Here is a 22,079-nt window from a genome sequence, read left to right on the forward strand (position 1 = left end):
AGTACAGGGACAAGTGAGAGTCAGACAGGCACTAGGCAACTCTGTGCCTCGCTGAGGAAAAATAACCAAACATGGGCAAAGGAGATCTTAAGAGGCCAAGAGGAAAAATGCCATCATATGTATTTTATGTGCAAACTTGTCGGGAGGAGCATAAGAAAGAAGTAGCGCTCATATGTTTCAGTCAACTTCTCAGAGTTTTCTAAGAAGTGCTCAGAGAGGTGGAAGACCATGTCTGCTAAAGAGAAAGGACAATTTGAAGCTATGGGCAGACAAGGCCCATTATGAAAGAGAAATGAAAACATATATCCCTCCTAAAGGGGAGAAAAAAAAGAAGTTCAAGGATCCCAATGCACCCAAGAGGCCTCCTTCAGCCTTTTTCTTGTTCTGTTCTGCATATGGCCCAAAAATCAAAGGAGAACATCCTGGCCTGTCCATTGGTGATGCTGCGAAGAAGCTGGGAGGGGTGTGGAATAACACTCCTGCAGATGACAAGCAGCCTTATGAAAAGGCTGTAAAGCTGAAGGAAAAATACAGAAAGGATATTACTGCATATTGAGCTAAAGGAAAGCCTGATGCAGCAAAAAAGGGAGTTGTTGAGGCTGAAAAAATCGAGAAAAAAGAAGAGAAGAGGACGAGGAGAGGAAGATGAAGAAGATGTAATGATGAGTAAGTTCTAGTGCAGTTTTCTTGTCTTGTCATTAAAGCATTTAACCACCCTGTACACAACTCACTCCTTTTTTCTTTTTCTTTTTTTTTTTGAGATGGAGTCTTGCTCTGTCACCAGGCTGGAGTACATGGCACAATCTTGGCTCACTGCAACCTCCACCTCCTGGGTTCAAGTGATTCTCCTGCTTTAGCCTCCTGAGTAACTGGGACAACAGGTGTGTGCCATCACACCCAGCTAATTCTTGTATTTTTAGTAGAGACGGTGTTTCACCATGTTGGCCAGGATGGTCTGACTCTCTTCACCTTGTGATCTGCCTGCCTCGGCCTCCCAGAGTGCTGGGATTGCAGTCGTGAGCCACTGCACCTGGCCATAACTCGCTCCTTTTAAAGACAAAAAAATTGAAATGTAAGCCTATGTAAGATTTGTTTTTAAACTATAAGGTGTCATATATATATATATATATATATATGGTTACAACAATAGTAATAAAAAGCCAGGCGCGGTGCGGTGGTGCACGCCTGTAGTCCCAGCTACTCAGGAGGCTGAGGTGGGAGGATCGATTGAGCCCAGGAGTTCTGGGCTGTAGTGCACTATGCTGATCGGGTGTCCGCACGGCATCAATATGGTGACCTCCCGGGAGCAGGGGACCACCAGGTTGCCTAAGGAGGAATGAACTGGCCCAGGTCGGAAACGGAGCAGGTCAAAATTCCCGTGCTGATCAGTAGTGGGATCGCGCCTGTGATGAGCCACTGCATTCCAGCCTGGGCAACATAGTGAGACCCCGTCTCTTGAAAAAAAAATTAAAAAAAGAAAAATAATAAAAATTGTATTTACTTAGAAACATTCAGAATGTCAACAGCTGCAACTTTTTTTTGCAATACCAAGTGGTATGCAGTTAACAGAACAACAATTATTTCATATAAGCTGCATCATAGACAACTGAAAATGAAAAGCTACCATCTCATATATAATTAATTTGTGCTGTGCACCAGTGAAAACCCACTTTAAATTTCCATGCCAATTTGCAACCCCCGTATTGTACCAAACAAGGTACAGTATGGGGGCTACTAAACATATCACCAGGATAGGGCTATCTAAAGACACATTTGGTAGCGTGTTAACCATATATATATATATATGTGTATCCATATATATTTTTTAGTAGAATATATATGGCACTCCTCGGAGTGCAGTGGCTCAGTCCTGGCTCACTGCAAGATTGTGCCATGCACTCCTTAGGCAACCCGGCAGGCAGAGGTTGCAGTGAGCCAAGATCGCTCCACTGTACTCCAGCCTGGGCAACAGAGTGAGACTCCACTTCCCCCCCCCCCAAATTATAAACTATTTCAGAAATGGAATAAATAATAATTTGAATTTTTTTTTTGAGATGGAGTTTCGCTCTTGTTACCCAGGCTGGAGTGCAATGGCACGATCTCGGCTCACCACAACCTCCGCCTCCTGGATTCAAGCAATTCTCGGGCCTCAGCCTCCTGAGTAGCTGGGATTACAGGCACGCGCCACCATGCCCAGCTAATTTTTTGTATTTTTTAGTAGAGACGGGGTTTCACTATGTTGACCAGGATGGTCTCAATCTCTTGACCTCGTGATCCACCCGCCTCGGCCTCCCAAAGTGCTGGGATTACAGGTGTGAACCACCATGCCCGGCCAATAATTTGAATTTTAAAGGATAATAGAACTACAGGTTGAGTATTCCTTATCTGAAATACTTTGGATCAGGAGTGTTTCAGATTTTGAAATTTTTTTGAATATTTGCATATACATAATGAGATATCTTGGTACTGGGATGCAACCCTAAATGAGATATCTTGGGAATGGGATGAAACTTATCTATGTTCATATATACCTTATACACATATCCTGAAGGTGATTTTATAAAATATTTTAAATCATTTTGTTCATGAAACAAAGTTTTGACTGAATTCTTTTATTTCTATTTTTGTTTTTATTTTTTATTTTATTTTTTTCTTGAGACAGAGTCTTGCTCCATTGCCCAGGCCGGAGTGCAGTGGCTCAGTCCTGGCTCACTGCAACCTCTGTCTCTTAGGTTCAAGTGATTCTCTTGCCTCAGACTCTTGAGTAGCTGGAATTACAGGTGCCCGCCACCACACTCAGCTAATTTTTGTATTTTTAGTGGAGATGGGGTTTCGTCATGTTGGCCAAGCTGGTCTCAATCTCCTGACCTCAAGTGATCCACCCACCTTGGCCTCCCAAAGTGCTGGGATTACAGGGGTGAGCCACAGGCCTGTCCTTTTTTATTTTATTTTTTTCTTGAGACAGAGTCTCACTCTGTCTCCCAGGCTGGAGTGCAGTGGCATGATCTTGACTCACTGCAACTTCCACTCCCTGGTTCAAGCAATTCCCCTGCCCCAGCCTCCTGAGTAGCTGAGATTACAGGCGCACACCACCACACCCGGCTATTTTTTTGTATTTTTAGTAGATGGAGTTTCACCATGTTGGCCAGACTGGTCTCAAACTCCTGACCTCAGGCAATCCACCTGCCTTGGCCTCCCAAAGTGCCCAGATTACGGGTGTGAGCCATGAGACAAGCCCTATTTTAATTTTTTTTAGAGACAGGGTCTGCTCTGTCACCCAGGTTGCAGTGCAATGGTGCAATCATGACTCATAAGCATAAGCCACTGCACCCAGCCTTTTTTTTTTTTTAAAGACTAGTCAAGTACAGTAGTAGAACAAGGTGTTCCATTTGTAACTGACTGTGAACAATCTATTAAGGTAACTGACTACCTTTGGACCAACCTGACTGCATTTTGACTGGGACTGGTTACATGAGGTCTGCTGTGGAATTTTCCACTTGCATCATCATGTAGGTGCTCAAAACTTAGATTTATATTTTAGATTTTTGGATTAAGAGTGCTCAACTTATATAACAATCTCCTGTTCACTCTCCCAGTGCATAATAAAGTGGAACTAGTAATTTCTCTCTGACTAAACTATAGGCAGTGGAAAACCACCGAAATTGACATGAACGATTAAGGTAGCACTTTGGAAAGGTCAGTTTGCTGATCCCACAGTAAGTGCTCAAGAGGCAAGAGATTTTTGCAGTAGCACAGGAAGCCCTGAGGCAACCTGTGCCAGTATCAACTTTAGAAAACAGTAATGGGGGAAAAAATTGGATGTGGTGGTGTGCAAGAAACTGCAAAGTATCAAGATAATTTCAATGAACTGAAGTATGACAGTATCTGCGACTGTGAATTCTTGACCACGCCTCCACCCTCCTGGAGGGCTTATTAAAACAAGTTACTGTTGCCCTACCAAGAGTTACTGATCCTGTAAATTTGGGGGTCGGGCCCAAGAATTTGCGCTTCTAACAAGTGTCTGATGACCCACAGCAGGTGCTCAAGAAGCAAGAAGTTTCTTGCTGCTTTTTATTTTTTGAGACAGGGTCTCACTGTCACCTGGGCTGGAGTGCAGTGGTGTGCTCATGGCTCACTGAAGCCTCGTCTTCCTGGGCTCAAGAGATTCTCCCATCTTAGCCTCTCTAGTAGCTGGGGTCATAGGCACACTCCACCATACCCAGCTACCTATTTATTTATTTATTTCTGGTAGAGTCAGCATCTCACTATGCTGCCCAGGCTAGTCTCGAACTCCTGGTCTCAGGAGATCTTCCTGCCTTGGCCTCCCAAAATGTTGGAATTACAGGGGTGAGTCGCCATATGCAGCCAGTTTCTTCTTGAGGATGTAACCAGGTGATGCTGATGCTGCTGGTCTGGGACCACACTTGCAGAACCACTGCCTTACAGCGGTTATTTTGCTAATGCCTCAAAGACATCATTGTTAAACCGGCAGGGGGAGATAGTATACAACAGAGCCTCTAAAAATAAAATGCCTCCGAGTACTAAAGCTCCTTGGAGTTACGGTGTTGTCATGGAGACTGCTGAACTATTTTGGAGAGCAGCATGTAAATTGACATCAGTGAAATAAATTTCAGGTGTTTATGTAAAAAATTATTTTGGTAGAAATAATGTCTAGATTATTTCATGCCATAGTGTCTTGGTTAAGAACTTGGAATGTGGCTGGGCGCGGTGGCTAACGCCTGTAATCCCAGCACTTTGGGAGGCGGAGGCAGGCGGATCACACAGTCAAGAGATCAAGACCATCCTGGCCAACATGGTGAAACCCCGTCTCTACTAAAAATACAAAAAATTAGCTGGGCACGGTGGTGCGTGCCTGTAATCCCAGCTACTCAGGAGGCTGAGTCAGGAGAATTGCCTGAACCCAGGAGGCGGAGGTTGCGGCGAGCCAAGATAGTGCCATTGCACTCCAGCCTGGGTAACAAGAGCGAAACTCCGTCTCAAAAAAAAAAAAAAAAAAAAAAAACTTGAAATGTGGAGTCAGCTCTGCTATGTGGGTCTGGGAAAATTACTTAGTCTTTGATCTTCTTTGGTTCAAAAAAATGTCCTGTGGTATAGAATTGAAGGGGTAAAGTTCTTGGAACGCTGGGTATTATTAAATTATTAGTTATTAAAATTCTAAGTATTTACTTAGTACTGTAAGCTCTTTAGCCTACTGCAAATTTAGAAATAGTCTACGTTGCTATATTTGCTTTTCAATAACCAGCGCTTTCTTTATTCAGGTAAATAATTGAAAAACATCTAGAAGTTAATTAATTGCTTTGTAAATCCTAACCTCTTTCATTCAAAATACCTAAGGTAGACGGGTCTTTATAAAAGTGCCGGGCTCAGAAAACTCTGTATTGTATCTCCGAATCCAAATTGTATTGATGCCCAAAGTCTAAGAGTGTTTCCTGGACTTTGGGCTTTGAGATCGAACGAAGCAGATGGATGGTAGTGTTGACTAGGCAGGGCACTTAACGTGGGGTCTGGCCAGACCAAGCCCGACCCAGCCTGCCCATCGGTAGAGTCAGCATCTGCTGGGCGTGAAGATTCGTGTCGGCTCCTGCATTCCGCCAAGTTCAGGAACCTGGCAGGGGCCTACCGCCTTCCTCAAAGGGACATACCTGTCGATCACTCCGCTCTTACTGGCCAGAGCCGGATATTGGCCTCCTGGCATCAGCAGCAGGAGCGTGTCCCTGGCCAGAGAGCCCAAGCATGGGGTGACGTCATCGAAGGCGTGTCCCAGCCCTGCAGTACGGTGGGCGGGGACTGCGGGAAGGTGTGTCGGGGGCTGGTTGGAGACGCCGGCGGCGGGGCCGGGGCGGGGCCAAGGTGGCGGTGACGTCACGGGGCGGGGCGGAGGCAGGCGCGGGTAGGTAAGCGCAGCAGCGGGCGGTGGCGCGCATTCCCGGCTTCCAGCCACGCAGAGCAGCGGCCTCTGTTTTGGAGATTCTCAGTGCTGCGGATCATGTCCCTAAGGGGCAGTCTCTCGCGTCTCCTCCAGACGCGAGTGCATTCCATCCTGAAGAAATCCGTCCACTCCGTGGCTGTCATAGGAGCCCCGTTCTCACAAGGGCAGGTGAGAACTGGCACCTGGCACCGCCGGGCAGGAGCCTCCGCCCCCCAGAACCTGGAGACAGCGGCGGTGGGGTGCTGGGGACTGGGAGGCGAGGAGAGAGGATGGGGAAAAACAGCGAGGGGAAGAGCTGGCGGGTTCCTGCGACTGGACACCGTGGGAGCACGTGGGACTTTCCCCGAGAGAGGATGGAGAGGGAGGGAGGGTTGGAGGGTACCCTGTATGAGATGAGGGCGAGTTTCTGCGGCCTCCCTAGAAAGAGCGAGAAAACAGTGGATGCAGCTTGGGGTGATGGAGGGGAGAGGAGAAGGAAGAGAATTCCTTGGAGGAGCTAGAGGGGGCGAAACTGGCCAGAATCCCCGGTGGACAATCGACGGACGAGGTTAAAGGGAGCGACCGAGGATTTAAGTCTTCTGGATCCAATCGCTCAGAATGAGCATTAACTGGGAGGGAAATTGGAGCTAGCCTCTCCTGCGCGGGAGGCCGGCAGGGGCTGTTTTGTTCTTTTCAATGAAGGAAACCTGCAGTCGGGAGCGCTGTCATCGAGAAGCCGGGTCTCCGGCCCTAGCCAGCCCCAAACACGCCTAGCTCCCGGATCCTAATCTGGCTCCGCCTCTCCCGTCTTGGCGTGGACAGCTGATGTGGTTCGAACAGAGGGGTTGGTTCCCCCTCCTTCCCTGCAAGTGTCTGAGGAAATGACAAACCTTAGAGGTGAAAGGACAGTCATAGATGCAAGGGCTAAGGCTGTCACAGGTTTTCAGAGGAACCTGCTGGGAACTAAGTGTACCAAAATGGTTTTTTTTTTTCAGTCATCTTCCCTACCTCTAACTGTAAATTGTGTGATTAACAGAAAAGAAAAGGAGTGGAGCATGGTCCCGCTGCCATAAGAGAAGCTGGCCTGATGAAAAGGCTCTCCAGTTTGGGTAAGTGGTTGGAGTTTTAGATATTTGTGCAGGTCTAGTAATAGATCACTTCAGGGTCTTATCTCTAACATCTTGGGACTACAGGGCTATGTACTTAGGAACAGTTCCACATTCTACATCCTCTTTTGGGTTCAATCTGCAGCTTAAGATCTATCAAGGAGTCATCAGGGAAAGTTTTGTTGCAATAAAGAGTAAGAGTGTTGGAAGGCAAGGAGGTAGAGTGAGGCAAGGTCTAAACAGCTGCCAGTGAATGCAAGTGATGTTAACACTAGCTCCAACTTCAACTGCACAGTCAACATTTCCCCTTAGAATTACATTTTCCTAACTCAATCTTGAGATGCTGACGATTCATTAGTCTTGCCAGTTTCCTGTCTTCAAATTATTTCCTCTCTAGAGTTAATAGCTTTATTACTGGAAGCAGTAATACAGGTCTTATAGACTTATAGATCTTATAGAATATCTGTGTTTTGTGTGGGATTTTTTTTTTTTTTTTTTGAGACAGACTCTCATTCTGTCACCCAGACTGGAGTGAAGTGGTGTGATCTTGGCTCACTGCAACCTTCACCTTCTGTGTTCAAGCTATTCTTCTCCCAAGTAGCTGGAATTACAGGCGCATACCACCACACCTGGCTAATTTTTATATTTTTAGTAGACATGGGGTTTCACCATGTTGGCCAGGTTGGTCTTGAACTCCTGACCTCAGGTGACCTGCCCACCTCAGGTTCCCAAAGTGCTGAGATTATAGGTGTGAGCCACCATGCCTAGCCATAAATGCCATTTCTATCGTATTGGAGAACCCTTCTCTTAGTAACAGCACCAAATCTGAATACGTTTATGAGCTGGGCACAGTGGCTCATTCCTGTAATCTCAGCACTTTGGGATGCCGAGGCAGGTGGATCACCTGAGGTCAAGAGTTTGAGACCAGCCTTACCAATATCGTAAAATCTCTTCTCTACTAAAAATACAAAAATTAGGTATGGTGGCATTTTAGTAGAAAAGAAACTAAAAATTAGGCATGGTGGCATGCACCTCCAGATACTCAGGAGCCTGAGACAGAACTGCTTGAACCTGGAAGGCGAAGGTTGCAGTGAGCTGAGATCATGCCAACGTACTCCCGCCTGGGCGACAGGGTGAGACTCCATCTCAAATACGCACATACATACATACATACCTTTATGGGAGGAAGGTTCTTCCTTATATCCAATCTAAATATTTCTAGCCACTGTTCAAGGCCATTTGCTCTGTTCGTGTTTGGATCATTCACGTACCTTTTCTGGTGATATAAGTGCAAAATGTGAGGCAGCAGGGAGATTATGGAGATAGTAACACAGAATCTAAGTTAACTTCCAACTGTTGCTTTGAAATCTCTTCTGCTAGTCATAAGTCCATTGCAAGTGAAGTCATCTCCTTCCCAAAGCCAGAGAATAATGAAGTCACTGAAAGTGCCTTGAGTTGAGGTGTCCTTCATGTACCTCCGCCTACATACAGATATGTTGACTTGGAGTCGATACTCAAACCTTGTTTTTTTATTAAATAATTGCGGTTTCTTCTTTACTAAGGCCTCTCTTGGTCATTTTAATAACTCTCCAAGTTCACCACCAAAGATTAAAGACAAACTGCTAAGATTTAGTTGTCTTTTAATGTGTCGCAAGTTATCTAATGGGAGGTGGTTTTTATTCCCACCTATAAATGAGCATACTGTCTCTTAAAATAGCTTGTACACACTGCCATTTTAAAAGAATCATTTTACACTGAAGACGATGATCTCTGGTTATCACTATTTTTAAATCCTGGAGACATCTCTGCAGTCCATCTGAATTTGGCCAAGCATTGCTCAAATTGCTCTACCGTCTGTAGCTTCTGCCTTAAGAGTCTCCTGACAAGAAGCAGTTTCAGCCTCTTCTGGAGGAGACCTTTATGATAATCAGCTGAGGCTGCTGAATGAGGGGGGAAGGGCACATTTGTAGCAGTTTCTCTTAGGCTTTGTAGACCTCCTTTCCTGTCACAGCTCTTGGTATTTTTCCACTCCAACCCAGGTGGAGCCATTCTCTTGGAAATACTACTCCCTCTACTGCTTCCTCTTTAAACTTCTAACCTAAAGTGATGAAGTTTCAGTTTATGTGGCCTTCCCTTTTATTTTTGTCCTCGAATATCTTTAATTGTACAATTATATCCTTACCGTGTAGCTGATTGGTAGCTCAGTATCACCTGAAATAGAATCTCATCGCCTATTAAATAACATTGTGGCACTCAGCAGATTTCTAGCATGTGGTTTTGGCTAATCTGGATTATGTTGGAGAAAAGTACCAAGAGACATTTCAATTGCCCTATTCCTAAACAGTAGCAAAATAACTTAAGTCTTTTGAGCACTTTCAAATAAGCAGCATGAGTCAAATTTCAAGGGAGAGACCCATGAAAAGGTAACTTTCACAGTCCCTTTGTTCCTTGCCTTTGCTCTGATGTCACAGGCTGCCAGTGTTACCATAGCATGAGTGAAACTTCCTGTTTTCTCTCTAATGAATGTATTTGACTTAGTGTCTGGGCTTGTTTTATTTCCTTGGGCTTAGTAAGGACACTCAATAGTTCTCTCAAGTAACCTTTTATTTTTCTTTGAGAGAGGGTCTCACTCTATCACTCAGGCTAGAGTGCAGTGGCACAGTCACAGCCTACTGCAATCTCAACCTCCTGGACTGAAGCTATCCTCCCACCTCAGCAGGTAGCTGGGACTGGATATATGTATTTTTTTTCTTTTGGAGAGACAGGGTCTCACTATGTCTGGTCACGAACTCCTGGACTCAAGCAATCCTCCCATCTTGGCCTCCCAAAGTGTTGGAATTAGAGGGATGAGCCACCATGCCTGGCCCACTTATTTTAGTGTATAAAGAGGGCCTAAGAGAAATGAAAAGGCATTGCTCTGGCAAGGCTGAGGAGCAGTATATCCACACCTTATTTTGATTAGCTCTGATAGCCATGGTAATTTGTGAGCTCTGGCCAGCTGTTACTATGTGAGGAGTGAGCCTTGTATTTTCTCCAGTTTTTCAAGAAAAACCGGATATTTGCATTTTAATGGGAAATCTGTAGTCTTTTAAAATACTGTATAGTGACGCAATTGAAAATGGTGGTGTAGCTGCCACAATTGTTACCATAACCAAAGGTCTCCTGTACTGTTATTTCACTTAAATCAACACGCTATTTTGTTTTCACTTACTTCTGACTTTAGCCTTATGCTGAGCCAGGTATCCATTCAGTCATGTTCACTTGCTAGTTATGTTTTTCTTCCTACACATGAAAATAAATGCGTAACTGTTAGAAGCTCAAAAAAAAAAAAAGAAAGAGAAAGAAAATGATGGTGTAGGGCTTCCAAAAAAGGAAAGAGAACTATATTAGTCTGTTCTTGCATTTCTGTAAAGACATACCTGAGACTGAGTAACTTATAAAGAAAAGAGATTTAACTGACTGATGGTTACACAGGCTGCACAGGCTTCTGTTTCTGGGGAGGCCCTAGGAGAATCACAATCATGGCGGAAGGTGAAGGGGAAGCAAGCATGTCTTATATGGTGGGAGCAGGAGGAAGAGAGTGAAGAGGGAGGTACTACACACTTTTAACCAGATCTCATGAGAACTCTATCAGGAGACAGCACTAGGGAGATGGTGCTGAACCATTAGAAACCACCCCCATGATCCAATTACCTCCCACCATGCCAGACCTCCAACACTGTGGATTACAATTCAACATGAGATTTGGGTGGAAACACAGAGCCAAGCCATATCAAGAATGTTGGCAAAAATTATCAGTCACCTTTTTCAGAACTCTGGAAATTAACCAAAGGCTTGCAGCAATCTGGGGAGCATTTATTCAAGAACAATGTTGAATCTCAGTAAGAACATTAAGATTTGTGGCATTTCAACTTGCCCTGTTCTCATACTGCCTTTTCCCAGATCAGCCATAGCCTAGACAACCAGTAGCCTGTGATCACAGTAAAAACAGGAGGCCGGAAGTTACTGGAAAAGGAAGAACAGAGCTGATACTCCTTATAGACCATCCCCAGAGAACTGTCATTCGACTGGTCTGGTGGTCAAATTTCCCATTCACAAGGCTGTCTTTATTTGAACAAAACAAGTCAGTAGAGAAAGAATAGTCTTCAGTAAATGGTGCTTGGACAACTGCATATCCACATACCACCCCTCCAAAAAAAAAAAAAAGAAAGAAAAATCCCAACCTCACACCCTATAAAAAAATTAACTCAATGGACCAAAGTCCTAAATGTAATGCTGAAACCATATAACTGTTAGAGAACATAGGACTGGATCTTCGTGACCTTGGGTTAGGTGTTGGTTTCTTAAATATCCCACCAAAATCACAAGTGATAAAAATAAATTCGATTTATCTAAATTAAATACATCTGTGTTTCAGACAGCACTATTGAGAAAGTGAAAATACTTTATCAATGTAATGGGGAAAAAAAGGAGCGAAAAGGTAAAAAGACTGCCCAGAGAATGGGCAAAATATTTGCAAATCATATGCCTGGTGAGATTTTAGTGTCCAGAAAACATAAATAAAATATCAACTGTAAAAAGACAACCCAATTTAAAAATTAGCAATAGATTTAACTAGCCATTTCTCCAAAGAAGTTATACAAATGGGCAATAAACATATTAGTTATTATGGAAATGCAAATTAAAAACTACAATTACCAGGCATGGTGGCTCATGCCTGTAATCCCAGGACTTTGGGAGGCCAAGGCAGTCAGATTATTTGAGGTCAGGTGTTTGAGACCAGTCTGGTTAACATGGTGAAACTCTGTCTCTACTAAAAAATACAAAAATTAGCTGGGTGTAGTGGCACATGCCTGTAGTCCCACCTACTTGGGAGGCTGAGGCAGGAGAATCTCTTGAACCTGGGAGGCGGAGGTTGCAGTGAATGAAGATCGTGCCACTGCTCCAGCCTGGGTGACAGAGTAAGACTCTGTCTCAGGAAAACACAAAACCAAAAACAACTACAATGAAATACCATTTCACACCCACTAGTATGGCTATGATAAAAATGGTAGATAACACCAAGTGTTGGTGAGGGTGTGAAAAGATTGGACCTCTCATACGCTACTGGTGTGAATGTAAAACTGTGGAGCCACTTTGGAAAACAGTCTGGCAGATCCTCAGAGTTAAATGTACAGTTACTGTATGCTCAAGCAATTCTATTCCTATGTATATACCTAACAGAATTCAAAACATATGTTCACACAATTTTTTTGTTGTTTTTTGAGACAGTTTTGCTCTTTCACCCAGGCTGGAGTGCAGTGGCACAATCTCGGCCTCAGCCTTCTGAGTAGCTAGGACTACAGGTAAGCGCCACCATACCCGGCTAACTTTTGTATTTTTAATTTTGCGATGTTGGCCAGGTTGGTGTCGAACTCCTAGCCTCAAGTGATTCACCTCCCTTGGCCTCCCAAAGTGCTGGGATTATAGGCATAAGCCACTGTATCTGGCCATACCCAAACTTATATACAAATGTTCATAGCATTATGAATAATGTGGAAACTATCAACATGCTATCAACATGTGGAAACTCAAATGTACATTAATTGAGTAGGTGAAGAAAATCTGACATATCCATATAATGGAGTATTATTCAGCCATAAATGGAATGCTACAACACAGATTAACCTAGAAAACATGCTAAGTGACAGAAGGCAGACACAGAAGGCCACATGTTATATGATTCCATTTATATGAACTGTCTAGAATAGGCAAAGCCATAGAAACAGAAAGGAGATTCATGGTTCCCAGGAGCCGGGAATGACTGCTAATGGGTATGGGTTTCTTTGTTGAAGGAAACATTCTTTTTTTTTTTTGAGACAGAGTTTCACTCTAGTTACCCAGGCTGGAGTGCAATGGTGTGATCTCGGCTCACTGCAACCTCCGCCTCCTGGGTTCAGGCAATTCTCCTGCCTCAGCCTCCTGAGTAGCTGGGACTACAGGCACGTGCCACCGTGCCCAGCTAATTTTTTGTATTTTTAGTAGAGACGGGGTTTCATCATGTTGACCAGGATGGTCTCGATCTCTTGACCTTGTGATCCACCCGCCTCAGCCTCCCAAAGTGCTGGGATTACAGGCTTGAGCCACCGCACCCGGCCGGAAACATTCTTTTTGATGGAACTGTTATGGAATTAGGTAGTGTCGATGGCTGCACAACTTCTTGAATATTTTAAAAGCCACTGAATTATAAATTCTAAAAGGATGAATTTTATGGTACGTGAATTATATCTCAAAAAAACTAGATAGGCAATTGTGATCAGTAAGGATATATATATACACACACACACATATGAAACTTCTGAATTGCTAATATTGATCTATTTTGTGACTTGGGTAGTAACTAGGGTGTTTACAACTATCTGTTATATTTATGTAAGTTTTATGTGTTTATATTTTATGACATATACAATAAAGACACATTACAAATCATGTCTGTTGATAGATATGGATCTTTTTAAGTCTAGTTTTGGGCATTGAAAAGAGATGAAACTGGTGTCTCTAAGGTGTCTTTTGAATAATGGTTTTATATCTTTGGGACAAGAACTGGTTGCTAGATTGACTCAACAGCAAATATCAGTGATGTTTCTGAAAAGAGTGTAGGGCTGTATGATCCAGCAAACCTTCTTCCTCTGCCATTCACACTCTTCTATTAAACACTTAGTCAGCAAGGCATAGTGGCTCATGCCTGTCATCCCAGCACTTAGGGAGGCCAAGGTGGGAAGATCACTTGAGACCAGGAGTTTAAGATCAGCCTGGACAACGTAGCAAGACCTCATCTCTACATTTTTTAAGGGTGTATTTCCACAGCAAGGAAAAAATGAAAGTACAGCATCTGTCCCATTCCCCCCTAAAAAGACTTTGCCTAGTGTCTAGGGTCTGCATATGTGATTGGAAGCTAAATTATTGGAATGAGCTTGTTTATTTAAGGTTAGTAAAGTTCTGGGTTCTTTGATTTCTAAAGTCATTCTGATACGTATTTGGAAAGTAAATGTCTAGTAAATTGGCTTTATATTTCCTTTGGGGATCCAGCATAAAACCAAACCTGCTTTGGACTTTATCTGTGCCACAGTGCCCTTGGCGGATGGGTCAACTGTAACAGAGGAATAGGAGCTGAGGCATGAGCTGAGAAGTGGCATCATTTTAGGGCCCTCTCCAATCCCACCTGAAATGTCACTAATAGTGACCTGTTTCTTTGGGTTCATGCTTTTCATTTTTCAGGCCCCCTTTATATTGCAGATTCTTTTATTTTATACATGGGGTCTCACTATGTTGCCCACGCTGGAGTGTGGGGCTATTCTCAGGCATAAACATAGTACACTATGGCCTCAAACTCCTGGACTCAAGCAAGCCTCCCACCTCAGCCTTCTGGGTAGCTGGGATTACAGATGTGCACCACTGTGCGCGCCTGCAGATTCCTTTTGGAAGGTGAATACATTATCAATAATTTGCTAATGCCTTAGTAAAAACTTGTATCAGTGGTGTACCTGCACATAGAAAAATCTATAATAGATGCTATTGGGATTTGGCAAATTTCAATGTAGTCATATTGTATTTCCCATTTTTGACAGCAAATATTTTTATTTATTTATTTATTTTGAGACGGAGTTTCGCTCTTGTTATCCAGGCTGGAGTGCAATGGCACGATCTCAACTCACCGCAACCTCCACCTCCTGGGTTCAGGCAATTCTCCTGCCTCAGCCTCCTGAGTAGCTGGGATTACAGGCATGCGCCACCATGCCCAGCTAATTTTGTTTGTCTTTTTAGTAGAGATGGGGTTTCACCATGTTGACCAGGATGGTCTCGATTTCTTGACCTCATGATCCACCTGCCTCGGCCTCGCAAAGTGCTGCGATTACAGGCGTGAGCCACCGCGCCCGGCCCTGACAGCAAATATTTTAACTTAATACCTCTTATTTAACTTACCAAAAGTTTTTTTTTATACTTAACATTTACTGTCTTCTAGACAGTGAGCTAGGCATTTGCTATTATCCCATTTTCATAATTTGTAAAAAGCAAATTTTGACCACCTGAGTCATTAGGATGGCTACTACTAAAACAGAAAATAAGTATCGATGAAGATGTGGAGAAATTGGAACTCTTGTGGACTATCGGTAGGAACATAAAATGGAGCTGCTATGGAAAACAGTATGCAATTCCTCTAAAAATTAAAAACAGAATTATTATATGATTTAGCAATTCTACTTCTAGGTATGTGCCCAAAAGGATTGAAAGCAGGATCTTGGAAGTAGTTGTGTACCCATGTTCATAGCAGCATTAACAATAGCCAAAAGGTGGAAGCAACCCAAGTGTTTATCGATGGGTGAATGGAAAAACAAAATGTGGCATAATGGGCTATCATTCAGTCTTCAAAAAGCAGGGCTGGGTGGGGTGGCTCATGTCCATAATCCCAGCACTTTGGGAGGCTGAAGTGGGAGAATTGCTTGATATATTTTGAGACCAGGAGTTTGAGACCAGTCTGGGCAACTTAGTGAGACCCCATCTCCACAAAAAGCAAAACATTAGCTAGGTGTGGTGGTGCATGAATGTAGTTCTAGCTACTCAGGAGGCTGAGGCGGGAGTATTGCTTGAGCCCAGTAGGTTGAGTCTGTAGAAAGCTATGATCATACCACTGCATTCTAGCCTGCCAGCATGGACAACAGAATAAAGCCTCATTTCTGTTTAAGAAACAAAACAAACCTGACAGATGCCGCAAGGTTTACCCTCAAGGGTGAACCTTGAGGACATTATGCTAAGTGAAATAAGCTAGTCACAAAAAGACAAATACAGCATGATTCCATTTATATGAAGTTTTTAGAGTAGTCCAATTTATAAAAACAAAGTGGAATGGTATTACTAGGACTTGGTGAGAGAAAGAAATGGGGAGTTAATTATTGCTTAATGGGTACAGATTTTGTTTTCCCAAGATGAGTTCTATGGATGATGGTGATAACGGTTAGTTACACAATGATATGAATGTACTTAATGCTACTGAACTTAATTTTATGTATATTATCACAATTTTTTTTTTTAAACGAACTCTGGATCTGTTGCCCAGGCTGGAATGCAGTGGTGTGATCTCGGCTCACTGTAACCTCTGCCCCTTAGGTTTAAGTGATTCTTCAGCCTCAACCTCCCAGGTAGCTGGGATTACAGGTGTTTACCCCCATGCCTAGCTAATTTTTGTATTTTTAGTAGAGATGGGGTTTTACCATGTTGGCCAGGCTGGTTTCGAACTCCTGGCCTCATGTGATCTGCCCGCCTTGGCCTCCCAAAGTGCTGGGATTACAGGCATGAACTGCCGCACCCAGCCTAGTATCACAATTTAGGAGAAAACATTTAAATATAGAATGTATATTAAGAACAAGAAAGGTCACCTGAAGTTCTGGCTTCTTAGGAACATAATGCTGTATATCTGAAAACTATTCAACTTGTTTTTCAGCACATTGTTTTGATCTGTAAATAAATGCTGAGAATTTTTTTTTAAAAAGGGAAGTATAGGGGCTGGGTGTGATGGCTCATGCCTGTAATCCCAGGACTTTGGGAGGCCAAGGCAGGTGGATCACCTGAGGTCAGAAGTTCCAGACCAGCTTGACCAACATGGTGAAACCCCATCTCTGTTAAAAATACAAAAATTAGCCATGTGTGGTGGTGGGGGTGCACCTGTAATCCCAGCTACTCTGGAGGTTGAGGCAGAATTGCTTGAACCGGGAGACGGAGGTTGCAGTGAGCAAGATTGCACCACTGTACTCCAGCATGGGCAACAGAGCAAGACTCCATCTCCAAAAAAAAAAAAAAAAAAAGTATGCCCTGAGGAGGTTAAGAAACTTTCCCAAGGTCAGTAGTAGAATTGAGAAGTAATTAAGAACCTCATTTCTTGCCATATAAAAACAAAATCTTAGATTGTCCAAGCAACTTCTCAGCCTCCTTGGCTCTTACTGCAAAGGAAGAAACTGTCCTACCCAGCTTTCTTGTTAATAGAAATGTTATTTACAGTTTATAATGAATACACTGCATAAGAACTCTAGCTTCATTATTATGAAATGTATTCAAGATCCTCCAGTGAAAGTGAAACATTCTCAAAGACTTGCGTTAATGAAGACTACACAGAAAACCTTTCTAAGGATATGTGTGGATCTGATAAATACTTGGCAAATGTTTGAGTTATACATTCTTACAGAAAGTCCATTTAAAAGTGATCATTTGTAAGACAAAATGTAAATAATTTCAAAAGTCTTTTAAAAAATCATCATAAATGCATGATCGTCACCTCCAGCGTAGCCCTCATTCTCGGTGTCTGCCTTCCTGCATTTCCCACGACAGCCATCTCATGATCCTCAAGCTCATGCTTTTCCAATAGAGGTATGGACTCTCTCCAACTTTCTCCCTGTCATCCTCCAAATCAAGTCGTATTGACAAAGAAGCTTTAACACCCTCCTCAGAGGATGAGGGTCTAGTTCCTGTATTAGGTTGGTGCAAAAGTAATTGCAGTTGTTGCCATCGAAATGGATGTCATAGATAAGAGTGCCCATGGTAAGGGCTCGAAATTAACAGTGGCTTAAAGAAAAATTGTTCATTTGACTCTCAAGTAAACAATTTGAAAAGTAGTCCAGAGCTGGTTTAGCAGCTCTGTTCCTCTAAGCTCAGACCTAGATTCTTATCTGGTGGCACAGGCAAGGCCTCTGCCTAATGGCGCCAGATGGTTGTGGCCTCAGCAGCAGGATGGAAAAATGAACAAAGAAAGGGGCAAAGGCAGTTCTCCCTTCCCAAGAAGTTGTTGCCAGACACTTCTGCTTATCCTACTGGCCAGAAGTGGTTTAAGTAGCCACATCCAGTTACAAGCAAGGTTAGTAAATGTAGTCTATTCCAAGAGGTTATGCTCCCATAACCTTGTTCTCTCTGGGAAAAGAGAAGAATGGATTTTGGACAACTAACACTCAGCAGTGCCCTCTCCCTATGCTCTAGACTCCATCCCCTCTGATGGTTCCTGCTCCAGCATTATCCCTCCTCTCCCCTCCTGTTGTGGCTTTTCTCTCCTAACCTGTCCCTTCAGTAATTAATTGTGCAACCCTTGACCATCCCCCTTGGCCTCAGGTGGCCCTCTAGCTATTGTCTAGTTATTTTTTCTTCAGAGCCAACTTCCTGGCTTCCTCATTGCCCTTTTACATTTCAGCTTGTTATAATGTGGCTTCACGGGCCATCATTCTAATAAACCTAGTATTGTTGCAGTATCTGACCTACTTTCTAATACAATGAACAGTATAACATTCACCTTATTTACGCTACTAACCCTGCCTTTTTTTTTGGTAAGATGAGGTTTCACCATGATGGCCAGGCTGGTCATGAACTCCTGACCTCAGGTGATCCACCCATCTCAGCCTCCCAAAGTGCTAGGATTACGCGTCCAGCCTAACCCTGCTTTTTAAAATTGAAACCAACACTACTCTCTCTTGGCTTTAACTCTTGAAATTCCTTTATTAGATCCTTTCTTTTCTTTCTTTTTTTTTTTTTTTTTTTTTTTGAGACAGCGTCTCATTCTGTCACCCACGCTGGTACAGTGGTACGATCTCAGCTCACCACAGCCTTGACCTTCCAGGCTCAAGCAACCCTCCCATTTTAGCCTCCCAAGTAGCTGGAACTACAGGCACATGCCACCACACCCAGCTAACTTATTTATTTCTTAGAGACAGAGTCTCACTATGTTGCTCAAGCTGGTGTTGAACTCCGGCCTCATGTGATCCTCCTGCCTCGGCCTTCCAAAGCGTTGGAATTATAGGTGTGAGCCACTGCATCTGGCCTATATCCTCTATTTCTACCTACTCCTTACATGTCAGTATTCTCAGGATTCTTTCCTTGATCCTCCTGCTTTATCCTGTCTTGACTGGCAGTCTGCTTCCACGGCTTCACTGTCGCCTGTATGCTGATGCCACCTAAAGCTCTATCTTTTTTTTTTTTTTTTTTTTAATTTTTTGAGACAGGGTCTTGCTCTGTCACCCAGGCTGGAGTGCAGTAGTATAATCTTGGCTCACTGCAGCCTCTACCTCCTGGGTTCAAGTAATTCTCCCACCTCAGTCTCCCAAGTAGCTGAGACCACAGGCTTGTGTCACCATGCCTAGCTAATTTTGCTTATTTTTTTTTCTTTTTGTTTTAGAGATGAGGTCTCACTCTGTTGCCCAAGTTGGTCCCAAACTCTTGGACTTAAGCAATCTTCCTTCCTCAGCCTCCCAAAGTGTTGAAATTACACACATGAGCCACTTTGTCTAGCAAAAGCTTTATCTTTAATACTTATTTTTCCTCCTAACTCCAAACCTGTATACAGGTATCTTCCATTATCTTTTTAACTTTTTGCTATAGAAGTGTTCAAACATAATGAAAGTAGAGACGGTATCATAACTGACTTTATATATCCATCAGCCAGCATCATCACCAATATGAGGCAATGTTTTTTAACCACCTCCAGACCATTTTGAAGTAAATCAGACATCTTGTTTCATGGACTTGACAGCACCTTTTATCGCACACAGTGTATCCTAACTTTATCATGGCCACCCAGAGGGGAAACAAATTTCTCATATCTTAACAGGGGAGGTGGTTTTGCAAATTGGAGCAAGGCGCCCGCCCATCTGTACCCAGGGCAGTTAGACTCTTTCCCCTGTGGAACTCAGAGGCTGAGGCACTATCTCACTAAATGTTTGCATCCCCAGGAGATGGCTCCCTGGGTCCTTCAGGAAGCAAGCATTCCTGGGTTGTCAGACTGGTGAGAGGCTTATTTAGTCATTACGGAGATTCACATACATTTGAAAAGGACAGAGAAACTATGAAATAAAAGGGAGGAAGGGAGGTCTCTGTATTTTCAACAGGGAGAATTAAGCCTCTTAATTTTTAATTTGTATTGTTCACATTGTCTGATTAATTTATACTTTTAAAATTTCTTTTGTGGTTTTTAAGTTTGAGTTGAATTCAAATAAGGTCCACATTGCTTTATATTATAAGACCTTTATAGGTCTCTCTCTCGTTTTTTATTCTTTGCAGTTTATTTGTACAGGAATCTAGGTCATATGTTGGCAGAATTTCTGTTTGGATCCCTGTGGTATCCTATGACATGTTCTATGGTGATATATACTTCATCAGAGCTGACATTTAAGTGATACTGTCAGCCACTGACGATTGCCTAGAATTATTCATTAACTTGTCTCCATGTACTTTCGACAGGATAGTCTCTAACACATCAATGTCAACATATCCCAAACTGAACTTATCATCTCCTCCCTCCCTTTCCATGCCTTTCTAACTATTGCTGGAATCTTTCTGTTCCCTCTCATTTCTTTCTTTTGCTTCCTGTGGCACTCTGCTTCTCTAGGTCTTTTTTTTTTTTTTTGAGATGGAGTCTTGTTCTGTCACTAAGACTGGAGTGCAGTGGCACAAACTTGGCTCACTGCATCCTCTGCCTCCTCATTCAAGTGATTCTCCTGCCTCAGTCTCCTGAGTAGCTGGGATTACAGGCGCACACCACCATGCCTGGCTGATTCACCATGTTGGTCAGTCTGTTCTTGAACTCCTGACGTTGTGATCCGCCCACCTTGGCCTCCCAAAGTGCTGGGATTACAGGTGTGAGTCACCACACCCGGCCTCCAGGCCATTTTTCGACACAAGCACTAGATCCAAAATGCAGATTTGATGTGTCCTCCTGGCTTAGAAACACTGGTTGTTCCCATCATATTTAGGATCTGGGCCTTGCCCTCTCCTCCTGCCGCCTCTCTTTGCAGTCCTCTGAATGCACTCTGGGACCAGGGCAATTGTGCTTTGTTCTATAGGGCTGAAGGTATTCTCTGCCTCTTAGGTAAGCATTTCCTCTTCCTCTCTTATTCCTGGCTAATGTCTTCCAGATATTGCTGCTTCTGTGACGTTCTCCTGATCCTTCTCTTCCTGGATCTCTGTTCCTCCCACACCCTTTGCACAGCTGGTTCATAGCAGTTAGCACTCGGCTGGGCTGCCACTTTCCCTGCCTGACATCTCACCAGCCTGTGAGCTCCTTGAAGTCTGCACCATACCTTATTTCTGCATCCCTGGGATTTAGTGGAGTGCTAGGCACACAGTATACTTTTGTTGAAGGAAAAAAGGGAGCAAAGCATCTTCACTTTCTCCTGTAACTTCATTTACATCACAACCCATGATGAGTCTTCCCAGACCAGTATTTCGGTTTCTCTGAAAATGATCTGCTACTAAGAAGCCACCTGGTCTCCCAGATTTTTGAGAATGTATGACTCAAAGGATAGTTGTCACATATCAAACTTTAACTCTTGCAAGGTGGCTGGCTACCAGTTAATAAACATATTCAAGCTAAATGCTAGTGGCGGCCAGGTGCAATGTCTCACACCTGTAACCCCAGCACTTTGGGAGGCAAAGGTGGGTGGATCACTTAAGCCCAGGAATTCAAGACCAGCCTGGGTTAGCATGGCAAAACCCTATCTCTACCCCAGCTCCCCCACAAAAAAATTAACTGGGTGTGGTGTTACGATTCTATAGTCCCAGCTACTTGAGAGGCTGAGGTGGGAGGATGGCTTGAGCCTGAGAGATGGAGGTTGCAGTGCGTTGAGGTAACACCACTGCACTCCAGCTTGGGCAACAAAACTAGACCCTGTTTCCAACAACAACAACAAAAAAAGCTAATAGGTAATAATGGTGAGTTATTGCTCCCTTTTTTGAAATATATTTTTAAACCAGGACATCAGTAGATAATGACTGCTTTCTTTCAAGTAAGGCTGGCCTCTAGTTACTTTAGACAGATGCTGCATTGTTCCTTTAATTCCAAAACAGCACAATTCAGAGGCAGAACCTAAGAGATTACAGTGGTTGGCTTAAATAATTTAATTTTTGAATAAATTTACTTAATGACCAAACCTTGTTCATATTGAGAATAAATATATGTGGTAATGCTCAGCTTTGAAGGGAAGAAAAATGGACTCTTCCTGGCTCCCTTCTCTACCCCAAGAGAAGAGAACCACAGC

General features: G+C 43.4%; 1 protein-coding gene and 1 pseudogene across 1 annotated transcript in view; both read left to right on the top strand.

Moving 5' to 3' along the window:
- Window positions 1-676, top strand: LOC144577430 (high mobility group protein B1 pseudogene; annotated as a pseudogene).
- A 5,267-nt stretch (window positions 677-5,943) lies between these two features.
- ARG2 (arginase 2) overlaps window positions 5,944-22,079 on the top strand; it is a 33,186-nt gene continuing 17,050 nt past the window's right edge. The window contains exons 1-2 of the mRNA XM_002754036.5: window positions 5,944-6,118; window positions 6,966-7,038. Of these exons, the coding sequence (XP_002754082.1) occupies window positions 6,008-6,118; window positions 6,966-7,038 (184 nt within the window). The 5' untranslated portion in view covers window positions 5,944-6,007. The remainder of the gene's footprint in view (window positions 6,119-6,965; window positions 7,039-22,079) is intronic.

Source organism: Callithrix jacchus, chromosome 8 (assembly GCF_049354715.1).
Source record: "Callithrix jacchus isolate 240 chromosome 8, calJac240_pri, whole genome shotgun sequence".
Lineage (NCBI taxonomy): Eukaryota > Metazoa > Chordata > Mammalia > Primates > Cebidae > Callithrix > Callithrix jacchus.